The 15,226-nt window shown below is 41.9% G+C and overlaps 1 protein-coding gene across 1 annotated transcript; it reads right to left on the bottom strand.

Annotated features, from left to right (window-relative positions):
- Positions 1–341: 341 nt before the first annotated feature.
- BRS3 (bombesin-like receptor 3) lies at positions 342–5,806 on the bottom strand. The gene is made up of 3 exons (XM_009071446.1): positions 5,376–5,806; positions 1,752–2,103; positions 342–749 (listed from the first exon to the last, which is right to left on the bottom strand). The coding sequence occupies exons 1-3, from the start codon at positions 5,804–5,806 to the stop codon at positions 342–344; spliced, it is 1,191 nt and encodes a 396-aa protein (XP_009069694.1).
- Between the last annotated feature and the right edge of the window lie 9,420 nt (positions 5,807–15,226).

The following is a 15,226-nucleotide window of genomic DNA, read 5'->3' as shown; positions in this document are numbered from 1 at the left end:
GAGCTCTCAGTCATGAGTCAAAGAGCAAGTCACCAAGAACAAAACCATCCTCACAGCCAATTCTCACACCAACTCTGCTAACTCCTCTCCTGCCCAGTCCAGGAATTCCGGATAGGGATCTATATGCTTGGGAACATGAGCAATCCCTTTGAGTTTATACTGGAAAGTTCAGCTGTTGCAGCTTCTTCTCCCACACGGTTTGATTTCATTATCATAATGTTTAAAATGAGGAATTCCTGATGGACACTCACAGACAGGACAAACCATGCTACCTCTTCCCAGTATCCCAGTAGCAGTGACTTGATTGCAAAGGCTCAGTTTCCTTGTTCATCCCACAAGGACTAAACACTTTCCTCTTCTTTGGTGATGCTGTAATCTGTCAGCAGTGTAACACTGATTTCCGAGCCGTGTGTGCTGCCAGTGACTGACAGAGCCCTGGTAGGAGAATTGCTGTGGGCAGCACTGGGAGGCTTTGGACGAAACACTTCCTTGCAGCATGACACCTGCTTTTTGAAATGTTCTCTGAAACTTTTACTCAGCCAATAAAGAGCAAAAGGATTGACGCAGGAATTGCTGAAGGCCAAGGCGCGGGAAAAGATAGTCGCTATCAGGTGGAAGGTGGAAGCATCCACAGAAGTGTGGTACGTGAAAGAGCGATACAGGTAGAGGATGTGGTTAGGCAGCCAGCAAAAGGCAAACAAAGCAACAAGCACCAGCACTGTTTTTGCAACTCTCTTGCGGGATTCAATCTGTGAGGAAGTAATGCATGTGTGGCATTAATAGTGAGTAGTAACATGTTTGTGGTATTGGTGCTGATTTGCAAAGGGGTGTAAAAGTCTAAATGCATTAGTAACCAAAAAATGAAAAAAAAAATCAAACCAACAACAACAACGAAACCAACCAAGAAATCAACAGGAAAATAAATCTATTTCATAATTTTTAAACAAAGTATGTCCACTGAGGAGTACATTCCCTTTCCATTATAAAGGGAATCTCTCTATTAGCATCTCCCCTGTGAGGACAGGCTGAGGGAGTTGGGGCTGATCAGTCTGGGGAAGAGGAGGTTGTGTGGAGAACTCATAGCAACCTTCCAGTATCTGAAGGGACTACAGAGGTGATGGAGAGGGACTCTTGATTAGGAGCTGCAGTGACAGATAAGGGGCAATGGGTACAAATTGAAAGAGAGGAAATTTAGGTTAGATATTAGCAAAAACCCTTTCCTGTGAGGGTGGTGAGACACCAGCACAGGTTGCCCAGGGAGGCTGTGGCTGCCCCAGCCCTGGCAGTGTTCAAAGCCAGGCTGGATGAAGTCTTGGACAGCCTGGTCTGGTGTCCCTGCCTAGGTCAGAGGGTTGAGACTAGATGATCTATAAGGTCCATTCCACCCCCTAAAATTCTATGATTCTATGATAAATCATGTGGCATTGTCATCTAGACAAAGATTTAAAAGTGCAGTAGTTAATAATGCCAGCTCACATGGGTGAGATCTCAGTGTTTACATTTCAATGTTTTAACTCCTGAGTCTATAGGGTCATGATAAAGCACAACAAGCCCATCCCTCTTTAGGAAAGCTCACAAGGGATGAGTCATGAGCATGTGTGTAAGTGCACAGCTGAGTTTGGATTGCTGATATGGGCTGAGTAATGAAGCTTTTTACTCCATCATCAGGTAGTTTTTCCTCAAGAATTCAGACTTGATCAGCACAGGAGACTTTGGAAAATCAGACACTTTACTGCTTGATCACAGCTTACCTGCTTACGGGCATGACCGTGTTCTTCTGCTGGCATGTTGGCTGTACTTTTATATAAAGTTCTGGCGATGAGAAAGTAGTAGACAGAAATGACAGCTAAGGGTACAATGTAGAACACTAAGAAGCAAACCAGGGAATGAGCTTCCTGCAGGATCTTCTCAGATACAGGATAGGGGGCACACGCCTCGAAAGTTACATTTTTCTCAGGGTTGCTGAAAGAGTACAAATCTGAAAAAACAGCCTCTGGGATAGCAAATATCATGGAGACGATCCAAACACAGCCAGCTTTGCAGCAGGTCTTGAGGAGAGCATCTGAAGTCTGTAGTTCCAAGGGCTTAACGATGGCTCTGTACCTAAAACACCAACACCAGTGTCAGAACAAATACAGAAGTGATGTGAGCACTGACAATGCAAACCTAAGGGTAAAGCCATCAGTTTCTTGCTAAACTAAGGGTTCTGGAATCATCTTGGAAAAGAAAACAGATGCTGACTCTTCAGAATTAAGATGGAAATGTAAAAATTAACTTTAAGCATGTATTTGAATGGATTGGCTTGTAAGACTTGTCATTAAAGCCTTCCTGAGATGACTTGCACTGTTTAGATTGGGATTACTAAAGACAGTACTCTTTCCTAATTTTATGGTGCCGCCCAGAAAGGTAAATGAGAGAGTTAAAATCATAGAATCATAGAATCAACTGGGTTGGAAAAGACTTCCAAGACCATCGAGTCCAACCCTACCGTGGTTACTAGACCATGGCACTAAGTGCCACATCCAGTCTCATCTTGAAAACCTCCAGGGATGGTAACTCCACCACCTCCCTGGGCAGCACATTCCAATGCCTGAGCACTCTCTCCATGAAAAATCTCTTCCGAATATCCAACCTAACCCTCCCCTGGCAGAGCTTGAGTCTGTGCCCTCTTGTCCTACTGCTGGTTGCCTGGGAGAAGAGACCAAGAGACCCCACCTGACTCCAACCTCCTGTCAGGGAGTTGTAGAGGGTGATAAGATCTCCCCTGAGCCTCCTCTTCTCCAGGCTGAACACCCCCAGCTCCCTCAGCCTCTCTTCATGGCACTTGTGCTCCAGTCCCTTCAGCAGCCTCTCAGGGCCCAGAACTGAGCACACTATTCAAGGTGTGGCCTCACCAGTGCCAAGTCCAGGGGCAGAATCACCTCCCTGGTTCTGCTGACCACACTGTTCCTGATCCAGGCCAGGATGCCATTGGCTTTCTTGGCCCCCTGAGCACACTGCTGGTTCATGTTCAGCTTTCTATCTATTCAAACTCCCAGGTCCCTTTCTGCCTGGTGCTCTCCAGCCACTCTGTCCAGCATACAAAACTGGTAAAGGTATGAAACAGGTTAACTATTTTATAAATACATGAAACCAAGCATGTGCACACCTCCTTTCTTCTATGTTCCTAAGACTCCAGCTGAGTGCAGTGAGCTGACTCAAATTAATGCTCCAGGATTCATTCATATTTATAAAGCACGAGTGGATACTGCAGCATGTGGACTGAGTCAGACATATGAAAAAATCTGGTTAAATCTATAATGTGTGAAAATCTGTGTGGAAATGGGACATGGAATAAGGACCAACTGCCACGAAGGTGGATGAAACACAGGAAGCAACATACCCTGCTCCCAGAGTATCAGGAACTCTTGATAATGCAGAGAGAAGAGACCCCTCCATGGGGGCACAAGAGAGGCATGAAAGGAAAGACAATGAAAAAGGACCCAGAGGATAATACAGGTTAGTTGTACCATTTTGCACAACATGATGATCTGGTCTTTTTCTGCTCTAGGCAAATTTAAATAGAAAACTGGAAGCAGGATTGCTATTTATCAAAAAAAAATGCCATTTTTATTGCCTTTGAGCTCTTCTAGCATCCTGGAACACGATAATCTGGCATTGAGCACATGACTGATCTCCTGAGCTTTACCATGTATTTACCCAGTGAAAAAGTAGCGTGGAGTATTTATGTAACAGCTACCATGCAGAATTAAATAGAGGCAAGGGTCTAAACCATAGAATCAGGGAATACTTGAGTTTGGAAGGGACCTTTAAAGGTCATCTAGTCCATGGGGGATTCTGAATAGATGCCATACAGGACCAAGACCTTGGGTCTACAATGGGTAGTTCAGTGAAAACATTAGCTTTATATTCAGCAGTAGTTGAAAAATCACACCAAACCCTAAAAAAAACCCCAAACAACAAAAAGATAAAATGTTAGGAATGATCAGGAAAATAATGAAGAGCAGAAGAGACAATTGTGCAGTTATCCATATCCCTGGTTCATGCAACTCTTGAACACCATGTGCTGCTCTGCACACCTTAACTAAAAGAAACACAAATATACCAAAGATAGAATGCAACATGAATAGCCTGGAGAGATGGATACAGGTCACTGTCTTTTCTGGCACAAGAGCCAGTGTCATCAGAGGAAGCCACATGCAAAGCAGAGAAGAAGGAGTTGTTTATGAAACAGGCAGTGAAAGTCATTGCTAAACAAGTTCAAGAAGAGGCTGAACAAGGATCTAAAAGGGAAAATAGGCAGAAACTACATCTGCTCGGGGGGTCACCTGAAGGCTTGGGGTGTAAGTGTAGTGTTGTGTAGAGGTCTTTATACTTCCTATGTGTCTTTTCTTCTCCATATACTACCACTACTGGAGACTGGTATTGGACTCTTGATCTGACCCAGTGTGGCCATTCCTGTGTTGGCTGATGTTTTGGGGAGTACAGTAACAGTACCATTGCTTCAATTCTGGACACATGAACAACTTGCTATTACATACAGCCCACAATCCTTGGAATACTAGATGGAAATCTTTTTCTCTCTTGATAATAGATTTCATTTGCTGTTTTTCTACTCCTTGACATGCTCTGGCTGATTGAACTGAAATCTTATCTTAGTTTTATTCATTCAGGGGAGAAGTACATGGAAAACTTACTGTTCAGCAGCTCCTGACAGCAGTCAGAGCACTCACTGGTCCCTACTGACAGTGTTGTCATTGTAACCTGAGTTTAATTTCAGTATCTCTGAACTAAAATACATTTGTAAAAGATGTAAGAACTATAAGAGATAATATTCAAATTGTGTCATGCACTTATCAAGCTGAAAATTACATTAGTCATCAGATCACAAGACTCATTCCTTTGTCCCCCAGCCTGTTCTGTGTTTGCTTTTGGCTGTTTACACCACATCAATCTTTTATGTTGCAGTATTTTAGAGCCTCCCTGAGTGCACAGGACAAAGGATTTTCACTAATTTTCACAGTTTTATTTTTCATCTTCCCTGACTACTTTAGTGCACCACTAGATAGCACCAATATCCTGTCTTTTCCCTAACTTAAGCCATTCCCCTTTTCTGTGCAACTGAGAAAACCCCTTGTATTGTACTTCAAGCTAATAAAGGGTCAAAAGGTTTAAAGAACCTTTCTCACTTCACTCCACTACAAAAAACTTCCCCAATTTTTCTGCCACACGTTTTTCAATTACATGGGAGAATGGTCAATTTGGGTTTTCTTAGTCTATTGCAATGTGCCATTTATTATTGTGCAAAATGCTCTTTTAGCCATTCCTAATTCACACCTGCAGTATCTCCTGGCAAATCAGTTGCACAGACCCACCTGTCAGCACTGAGAACAGTCAGGGTAAACACTGATACTCCAACTGAGGTTAACTGGATAAAAGACAGCAGCTTGCAGCCAATCCTTCCGAAGAGCCAGGTATCCACGATGTACCGTGTCGCATCTATCGGCACACAGGTTAACAGGAGCAGCAGGTCTCCAAAGGCCAGGCTGGTGATGAAGATGTTGGGAACTGTCTGCATTGATTTAATCTTGAAGAAGACTTTGATGAGTATAGCATTTCCAAGGAGACCCACTGAAATGATCACAGCATATGTAATGTAAATTGTGCACAGTATTTCTAATCCTGGAAAGGAATCTTCAGTCCATTTCTCATTTGTGGTTTCATTATCAATGATTGATTTCAGCTCTGTACCATCCGTGGATGCACACAAAGTCTGATTAGCTGAATGCAAGTACACTTGAGACATTTCTTTAACTGTTTCCTCTCCCCAGGCTGGACTTAAATTGATCAGAAAATTGTTTAATAGTTGGCTTGCAGCATATCAGAAAGGTGAATGGAATGGTACAGGTTGGTGTCTCAAATGAAGACTCCCGTTGAACATTAACTATTTTCATCCCCTTCTGGGTCTCAAAACATGCCTAGGAGAAATGCACATAGATCTTGTTCTGAACTGTAGAGGAGGTGGAGAAAAATTTTATTGGTTTTTCAGCTAGTGGAACAGAGAGGGAGGAGGAAAAGAGAAACGGAGCTTCTTTAAAGACACTAACTGAAATGAGGTGTGGGATTTTTTTCCTGGAGATGTCTGGCAAGTAAATAATCATATTGCAATTACTGTAACATTAGGGTTTGTATATTACTTACCAAATGTTTGTTAATGTTGCTCAAAACATTCTAAAAAGGAAATAAAATGAAAACCTGCAATACTTCTCTCAATAGTACAGACAAGCAGAGAATACTAATTTAACAAAAAACCTCTTCAGTATATATTAATAGCAGATGAAATATCTCAAAATACAGATAGTATTTGCTGAAAAAGCTACAGAGACAATCTGTTCTCTGGTTAGTCTTTCTGTCACAGAAATGCAGTGACCTTCCCAAAGGCAATATAAAATCACAATTTATGGCCTTAATCCTACTGACACTTATGTTCAAACTTAGTTTCCCTCTTGAAACAGTCCCACTGCCATCAAAACCACAACCTAGGCTAAAGTTTGAGCAGGTTTATAAATAGTTGCTGGACAAAAGTCTGTTCCCTTGCAATAATCCATGTATGTGTTGGCTATGAATGGTATAACTGGTTCAAATCTCCTGCAAGAAAAATAGCTTTTCATGATGTTTTCTCAATCAAATATGTTAACATGGGTTTTCTTAGATTTAGGTTAATCAGTGTTCAAATCTTCATGTGCACTGTGATGAACTCATGATGGACTTTGATGTAAACTAAGGTATAAGGAATGTTACATATTGAGTTAAATCTCCTGAAATTAAGAAAGCCAAGATCTAATTTCTGAATAGTGGAAGTGGAAACAATACCAAAGGCCTGAGCTTTATGCCTTGAAAATGAAGATTAGTAGCTGGAGTATTTTTCCTCCAGATTGTTGTTGAGCTGTGATGTTTGAGTGAAGGTTCCCTGCTCAAGTCACGAGATCTTATAGCAGAGTCCCTTTATCTTTAGCTGCACACTCAGACACACAAAATGTAGTTTTTTCATTTACTCAAAACCCCCTCCATGACGTACATCTGACGAAAAGCTTAATTTCCTCTCTCCCAATCCCAATCCTTTCAAACACAAACATTCCATAGGTATCGAGTGCTGACAGACCTGGTGGTAGATGGTAAATCAGATGGAAGATCTGTGCTGTGGCATGGTGGGAGAAAGAGTCACTCATGCAAGGAGGATGCATGGATTAAAAATTCCAATTACATTTTTTGAAAGTGCTTTTAGAAAAGAAGCTCTTGTCACGATCAACCATAATATGTCCTTTCGTGCAGGCACAGTATGTAGGTTGCTCACAGATTTAGGTACCTTTGAGGATGCCTGATTATGTTGTCCACCCACACTGGTGTAGTGCTGTGCATTATATTTAATGTAGAGTTCAGCAACTGTAGCAGATTGTGACAGCTTAATGTCACATAGTTACATAAAATGTTTGGTGTTCCTGGATGGGAGAAGCAGGGTGTCACCAAACATTGGAACTGACTGCACTCCACCAAGTGTTGAATACTCAGGGGTGGCATCTGAATGAAGCATCAGGTGTTTAGCTGTAACTGGATTTTAGCTGAAACAAACTCGTTGCTTGCCTGGAATTGCGCTAGAGGTTGGGTGATGCACCTAAGCTCAGCCAGCAGCAGAGATCACAGCCTCTTACAGTCCCAGAGCCTCCAGGGCCATCCGAGAGATTAGGGCTGACAACATGAACTCTGAGGTTTGGTTGTTCTGTCACTCGATCATTTTGTATGTCAGGACAGAGGACCTGAGCTGATATCCCTCTCTGTAACACATAATCCAGAGGACTGGACTCTTGAGCTATGAATTGCTCCCAGCAGTTGGTTTGAGGGATGATTCAGACATGAAGGGAAAGCTGACAGACCTCCCAACCCGTATTAAACCCTCTTGAGGATATCAACATGTGCCACAGATGAAAGCAACCCCAGAAACAATCGAGGCCTTAAAGTTCTCTTTACTCCTGATACTTCATGTGCTGTTTATCATAGAATCATAGAATTACAGAATTTAAGAGTTGGAATGGACCTTACAGATGATCTAGTGTGTCCCCCCCATCATGGGCAGGGACACCTCCTCACTAGATCAGGTTGCTCAAGGCCAAGTTTATCCCAAACTGGATCTAAATTCATATGTCTGGACCTGAATACTCAGTCTGATGCTTCATGCTCTCTCTAACAGGGCATGGTACGTCTGTCTAACCCAGCTCACAGCAGCATGAAATTCAACTTGGTTTTCTCTTTCCACTGAGAGATTGCTTTTTTCCCATCTTTCTGCTGCCTTGGGGGAATGTGGCAGAAGGAAGCTCCATCATTTCTCACAATTCTTCCTGCAATCCTTGTCTTAGTGCAGGTTTTAGCTAGTTGGCCAGGTTCTCTGTTTATGGAGCATAAAATACTGTCTTAGTGGATCAATTGGAGGTGAAAAATACTGGTTTGAAAAAGCACACAAATAACATTGTCTGGGCCCCAAAAAAGCCTGAAGGACAGAGAGTAAACCACATCTGCACTTTGTTTATGATGGTAGAATTCCAGCGATTTCTGATAGCTTTCAGTTGTTCAAATCCAGCTGAAAAGGAAGAGAATGGCATTGTTATTCCAAACTGCAAAGTACTCCAAGGTGTTACTTTAAAGCTCTGTCTCCTGGTGTGAAGAGGAAAGTAATTTGGGTAATTCTGACTATTGTTTCAAGTACCAACCCTCACAGAAAAATGAATGTTCCTTTTGAACTCTGTGCGGCAAAAAAATATGAGTAAAATACTCCAGAGTATATCAGTTAGCTGTATTTTCAATGCAAATTTTCTGTTTTAATGCAGTGTGACTGCTGACTTAAGTCATTGCCATGTGCTGTGTAGTGTCACCCACTCAGAAAAATCTTTCAGAACCATTTGCTCTGCACCAAGACAAAATGTGAAGAAAACAGCCAAAATCTTAACTCCCATTAAAGAAACTGATTTACCAAAATTGCAATGATTTTGCGTTGCACATTTTTGTTAGCAGTGTAGATTGGTCGTGCTGCATTGATTGTTATTTATACAAATATGACAAATTGCTTTGTAGTTTAGTGCTAGGAACACCACACTGATACACACTGGATACAGCTACATTAACCAGCCTGAGGGGGTTAGGATTATTTTAACTCACTTTTTTTTTTAGATTGGTATTTGTACCATTTCTGCATAGAGCTAGTTAGTTGTCTTCATTCTTCTTTCAGGTCTCAAACTCATTTTAGTCTCTTGATTTGATTCTCTCTCCCAGCAATTTCGCCATCTGTTTATTGCTGGGTGGTGGATCCTTCTGTGTCTCCACTGACGTTTATGTTCATCGAGTGTTAATGGCAGAGAGATACCAAGCAGCTTGTCTGTCCTAGTCCTGAATTTTGTTAGACACTGTTGTGGCATCCTATCCTATAAAGAGATTTTCTCAGGTTGAGATCTCTCCTACAGATGAGGCTGATTGCTCTCCATGTGCTCAAACTGTTCAGCACAGCGCAGGACTCTGCCGTTGGGTCTCCACAGGGACATTCCTCCTACTCCTCCCTGGATGGGGAAAACTGATTTGAAGTCTAGCACTCTGCCCAGAGCAATGTAAATCTTTCCCTTACAGCAAATTTCAGTAGCTTTCCTTTTAGGTCATCTTCTTTTGGCACAAAAATGACAGAAGGCTTTTTGCTCCTCCATCAAATCCTAACCTGGAATCCTTTAACAACTCTTGCTTATAAACCAGACTGTGCAGGTATAACTAGAACTATGTTATCTGAAATACTTTTTTCATCCTAGAGTTTTCTGAACTGGCTTTGCAACCTTTGTGTTGGGAAGAGGAGTCCCTGCTCTGGAGATAAAATTCTCAGGGATAGGTGTGCGTGATTGCCTTGTTTCTGACTTACATCTGTGTTACAGCTTTAGTGGCCTCTTTTTAAATTGAAATTGCCAATGGCATGACAAATAATGGCAAGATGAGGGGACAAAGAGCCATTTCATGGGCTGTGTGATTTGTGTAACGGTTTCCAATCCATTTTTTAGTGTTCAGGCAGGCAAGTATTAAATGGACAAGCCTCAATGAACACCCAGAGTAAGAGTCAATGTCAGAGACAGCAGTTCGTGTTTAGAGCAGATTACTAACACATCCAGGGCTCTGTTCAGTGCTGCTCTGTCCTGCTGGGACAATGGGAATGAGTCATCTCACGCACTACATCAGAGTGCCTCCCTAAACTGAGAGAACATCACCTCCCCATCTCCCCAGGCATCCGTTTGGGAGCTGAGTGTCAGCAATGGGGAGGAATATTGCACAGGGCACTGCCCACACTGGATTTCTTCACTTGTGAGCTTCTGTTTCAGTGTCTGTCAGTCGGAAGTTTTTCATCACTAAGAGCGAACATCTTCTCTATCCTGTGTTTTGATTTTTTTACCATTGCCCAGTCTCCTCAGCAGCTGGAGACTAAACTACTGAGCTATGAAAACTGAAAATATGTTTTTAGTACACTTTAATGATGATTTCCTCATCTGTGTCACAGTCATAGCAGAGTGTAAACATTTATTATCAAACACGACCCATTTAGGAGGAAAATACATTGGTTTAGTATGGTTTCATTCTGTGCAGAGTTGCTTTTACACCAAGGGCAGAGGGAGCTGTGCAGGCACTGAGACTCAGAGCATCAAATCCTGCAGCAATGTTTAGTTGAAACTGTCCCTGTTTTTTGAAACTGAAGATGAGCTATCTAGTTAAACTTTCTAATACCACAAGACTTAGCAGCACATCTAGGAGCAAAAATAACACCATCCCAACCCCTCAGTGTTACAAGAGTGAGAGGGAAGGTCAGTTGGGATGAGCTGTCAGGAGCAGTGTTGATACAGCAACAAGAGTTCTTGGTTAAAATTTAAGAAAATAGCGTCTGATTTCATTGTTGTGCCCAAATCCAGACTGTTCACTGGAGCTAATGGGATGTTGACTGCCTGTGACAGGATCTCAAACGCTGCCATTAATCTACGGCTCTAAATACCTTTCATCCTGTTTCTCCATTCTTGCATCCCTTCCAGCCTCCTTTTCCAAGAGTTTCCTCAGCCAGTTTCAGTATGGGAATGGCCAGTGAAGTACTGGTGTCATTTCTCAGAAAAAGAGAGAAAAATAAACACTGGAATGATCCTTGAATTTCTTCAGTTGCAGGAACAATCAGGCCATGAAGTAATATAGCAGCATAATTCTTCTGGGCATCCTTGAAACTCTCAATGATACATTTAATTTGGAACCATTAAAGTGCCATTACATGCTAAACACTTTCTGGTACCTCAAAGCACAGAGGATTGTGCATTAGGACTTAACAATCATCTTATGCAATAGGTAATTATCTTCCGAGTATTTTGATTTTTAATCTGAAATCAGTTCCCACAATGACATTTCTTTCACTGCCCCAATAATAACTGTCTGCTAAACTTAGAAAGAATTATACATCTCGGGCATAAGCATTGCTACCCTGTATTGCTAACCACTACTGCACAGTCAGACACTGTCAGAAGGAAGCTTAAACCAGCCATACTGACCTTTAGCTGTCATCCTGTCTCATATGTATCTATCCTGTGGTCACCAAAGTGCTGTACATACTCTGAGCTAGAAGTCAGGTTGAGCCATTTGTCCATGAGGAGACATAAAAAGTCTCAGGGATCCCTGAGTGAGCTGCTTACACCAGGGATCTGCAGCCCGTGACTTAGCTGGTGTGAAGGGTGGTGGAGTTTTGTGCCAGTCTCAATAGTGATATAGGGGTAAGGAGTGTTTTGCCCAATTCACCACAAGTGCTGCAATGATTTTACTATCATTTTTTATTTCTCTTGTATCACCTAACCTATCATTAGCCACCCACTGAGATCTGACATCAAAGAATTGTCTTCACATATAAATATACTTTCTGAAATCCTTCTTTTTATTGCTTTAAAACAGAGCTCACATTTCCTGGTGTGTGTATCGCTAAAAATAAGCAATCTAGGAGTAAATGAGAACAGCTTAGAAATCAAAGGAGCTTTTAGATTGAGTCATAGAATCATAAGGTGTTTTGGGTTGGAAGGGACCTTAAAGATCACCTTATTCCAACCCCCTGCCATGGGCAAGAGTCAACTGACCCAGTCCCAAGTGGCTGGAGGAGGATGGGAAGTCTCAGTCACGCACTGCTGCCGTCAGCTCACGCTGCAGCCAGAGCTGTGGAAGCTGTTCCCATCACTTGGAATTATTAGGATGTGAATTCACAAGTGCATAGCAAATTTTATTAGATTTGTCTTTGTGCATGTCCTCTCCCTGTGAAAACCATCAATGCACAATTCTGTGACAGAATGTCAGCACAGATACGTTGGAGAAGAGCAAATGTAACGGTGCCGGTGCGGAAGATATTATTTCATCCCAAAGAAAATTACACATCTTCATTCCAGCTGACAACCTAAACAATGCCATGCTTGAAACATAAATGATACACTGTTTAGCTGGAAAAGCCATTAGGCATGTGATGGAGAGTGGAAGTGAGCTAACTGCCTTCCCAGAACAAATAGCACTTTGCATTTTACATAAGCAAGTTGACAGGTTTTTAAAAATTTACTTCCAGATTTTGCTTTTTGAATAGAAAAAAACTATTCAATAGCAAGAATGGAGACTGACATCTCTCCACACCATGCAGCTTGCTCTTCTCCCCACTGGTACACCTCCCAAGTAGGAAGCATGCTAATAGATCTGCCCAAGAAATGGCATTTCCAGCCTGAGAAGTCATCAGTATTCCAGCACTTCTCTCTGCTTGTCCAGCTTTTAGCTGAATCTTTTTTGCTCCTAATCCTTTGATAAAGTTATGAGAGCATTTAGAAAAAACTTTGGAAAATCAATGTTACATTCTGCCTTTTATCAGGGATGCAATAAAGCAATTACAGAATACAGCAGACAAGGCCACTCGCATGTTGCTCTCGTATTGATCCTCTTCTGCTGCCTTTTAATTTTAAATTAGATAGATAGTCATAGAAAATAGATTTGGAAGGACTTTCAACAGGTCTTCCAGTCCATCCTTTGCCCTAAGGCAAAATCAACTCATATCAATTCTGGCAGGTATTTGTCTCATCACTGTGAGTGGTTTTAAAACCCTGCAGTGATGGCAATTCCATGTGCTCCATAGACCACTTGTTCCTTAAAAATAGAAATTGTTACCTAATGTCTACAATGTAAGGCTATTATTTTCTGTCCCCTAGAAAGTGTATGCAGAGAGAATTACTACATGAAGGAGAACAGTGAGGGTCAAAGCAGGGTGGTAGGGAAGTGTCAGACTGTCCACCCACCTAGGCTCTCTGATACCATAACAGAGACAAACTGGTGTAAAAGGCACTTGGGGGAGGACTAAAACTCCAGTTCCTCTGAAGAACTCCACAGCTTCATTCCTTACCCTCTCAGAGCTCCCTGGAGTGGGCAGCAGCAGGTTTAGGGGTGCAAGGGGGATCAGGCACAGCACAGTGTCCTGCTTTGCACTGCAAAGCTGGAAAAAGTTGTATTCAACAGCAGATTGGGGAACAAAGAGTTTACTAATGTTACTAAAGCAGAGGATGATAGTTCAAGTGTCTGACATACTGAACTGTCTCATATTAAATTTCTCTCCCATTGAAAGCAATTTCAAGTAAGAAACAAGTGGGTACGAGGTGGAACTTGTTTGCGTGTTTTTAATGCCAATATTTCTCCCAGAAAGCCAAGGAACTGAAGGTGATCTGTCTGATTTCAAGTAGGCTGTAGCTACTGTACATTAAAATATTCATATTTTCCACTAATTGCTGTGTGGGAGTTGTTCACAGACTGAAAGAACCTTTTGTATTTTCCATTGTACATACCAGCTCCAAGACATTGCTCCATAATATTATTTTACTCCTCTGTCACTGGTACAGGTTAGTATTTCACTATACTGGCAATCGTCAAAGAATCTTTACTTGAATGATACAGAGAAGGGCATTCAAAACTGAAAGTAGGATTCAGGTGAGCAGGCAAGTTACCAAGTCAAACACATTTGCTGAAAGAAAGCCCCTCCTTAGTAGGAGAGGAAAGTTAACTCTCTCTTGTGATGTTATGAAATGGAGTTACCTCCTGCTGTAGTCACAGCAAAGTGATACTAAAAGGGCAAACTTAATTCTCACCCTCAAAGATGGTAGTATTTTATCTGCTATTGTTCTGTTTGGCTTTTTATTTCATAGAATCAGCCAGGTTGGAAAAGACCTCCAAGATCATCAAGTCCAACCCTACTGTGGTTACTAGACGATGGCACTAAGTGCCACATCCAGTCTCATCTTGAAAACCTCCAGGGATGGCGAATCCACCACCTCCCTGGGCAGCCCATTCCAATGCTTGATTACTCTTTCCTTCAAAAATCTCTTCCTAAAGGCCAAAGTCTGCTCTTCAGAAGTCCGGGGTCAAGTTTTATTGATGGCCCTTCTTGCATCCCTGAGTATTGAAAACTATAATTTAATGGTCGCTGTGTCCCAAAGAGCCTCCAGCCACCACATCTCCCATCAGCCCTTCTCAGTTTGTGAACAGCAGGTCTAGCAGGGCCCCAGCCCTAGTAGGGTTATCTACCAGCTGAAGTAGAAAATTATCCTCTATGCACTCGAGGAACCACTTAGACTGCCTTTTCTCTGCTGTATTAAATTTCCAGCAGACATCCAGCAGGTTAAAGTCACCCACAAGAACAAGGGCTGGTGATTTTGAGACATCTGCCAGCTGCATGTAGAGTAAATCGTCACCCTCATCATCTTGATTGGGTGGTTTGGTTTTTTTTTTTTTCAGGAGAGATAATCTGAAACCTCTATCATACACATGGATACCCATTAGAAGTGGGAATTTCAGTTTTTATTGCTTCCATGTTCCATTTGAAGGTACTGGGCAACATTTTCAAACCTTTAGACATGCATGTACATCTCTTTAGAGGTCTAAGTTCAAATCAGCAGTGCCAGCACATGTGAAAATAAAAACATACAACTGAAAGGAACATCTTGGAGAGATGAATCCAATGGCTTAATGTACAACTTGATCAAAGTCCATTTCAGTAAAAGTAAAGAGAGATACTGGTTGAGGAACCAAGACATCCATGCCTGAGACAGTCAGCAACAGGCTCAAAAATACCACTTGTAACTCAATACTATTAGTATTAGGTTCTGAGGATAAG

The sequence above is a fragment of the Acanthisitta chloris genome, unplaced genomic scaffold (assembly GCF_000695815.1).
Source record: "Acanthisitta chloris isolate BGI_N310 unplaced genomic scaffold, ASM69581v1 scaffold21313, whole genome shotgun sequence".
Classification (NCBI taxonomy): domain Eukaryota; kingdom Metazoa; phylum Chordata; class Aves; order Passeriformes; family Acanthisittidae; genus Acanthisitta; species Acanthisitta chloris.
The sequence above is the reverse complement of the archived record's forward strand: the minus strand, read 5'-3'. Positions and strand labels throughout refer to the sequence as shown.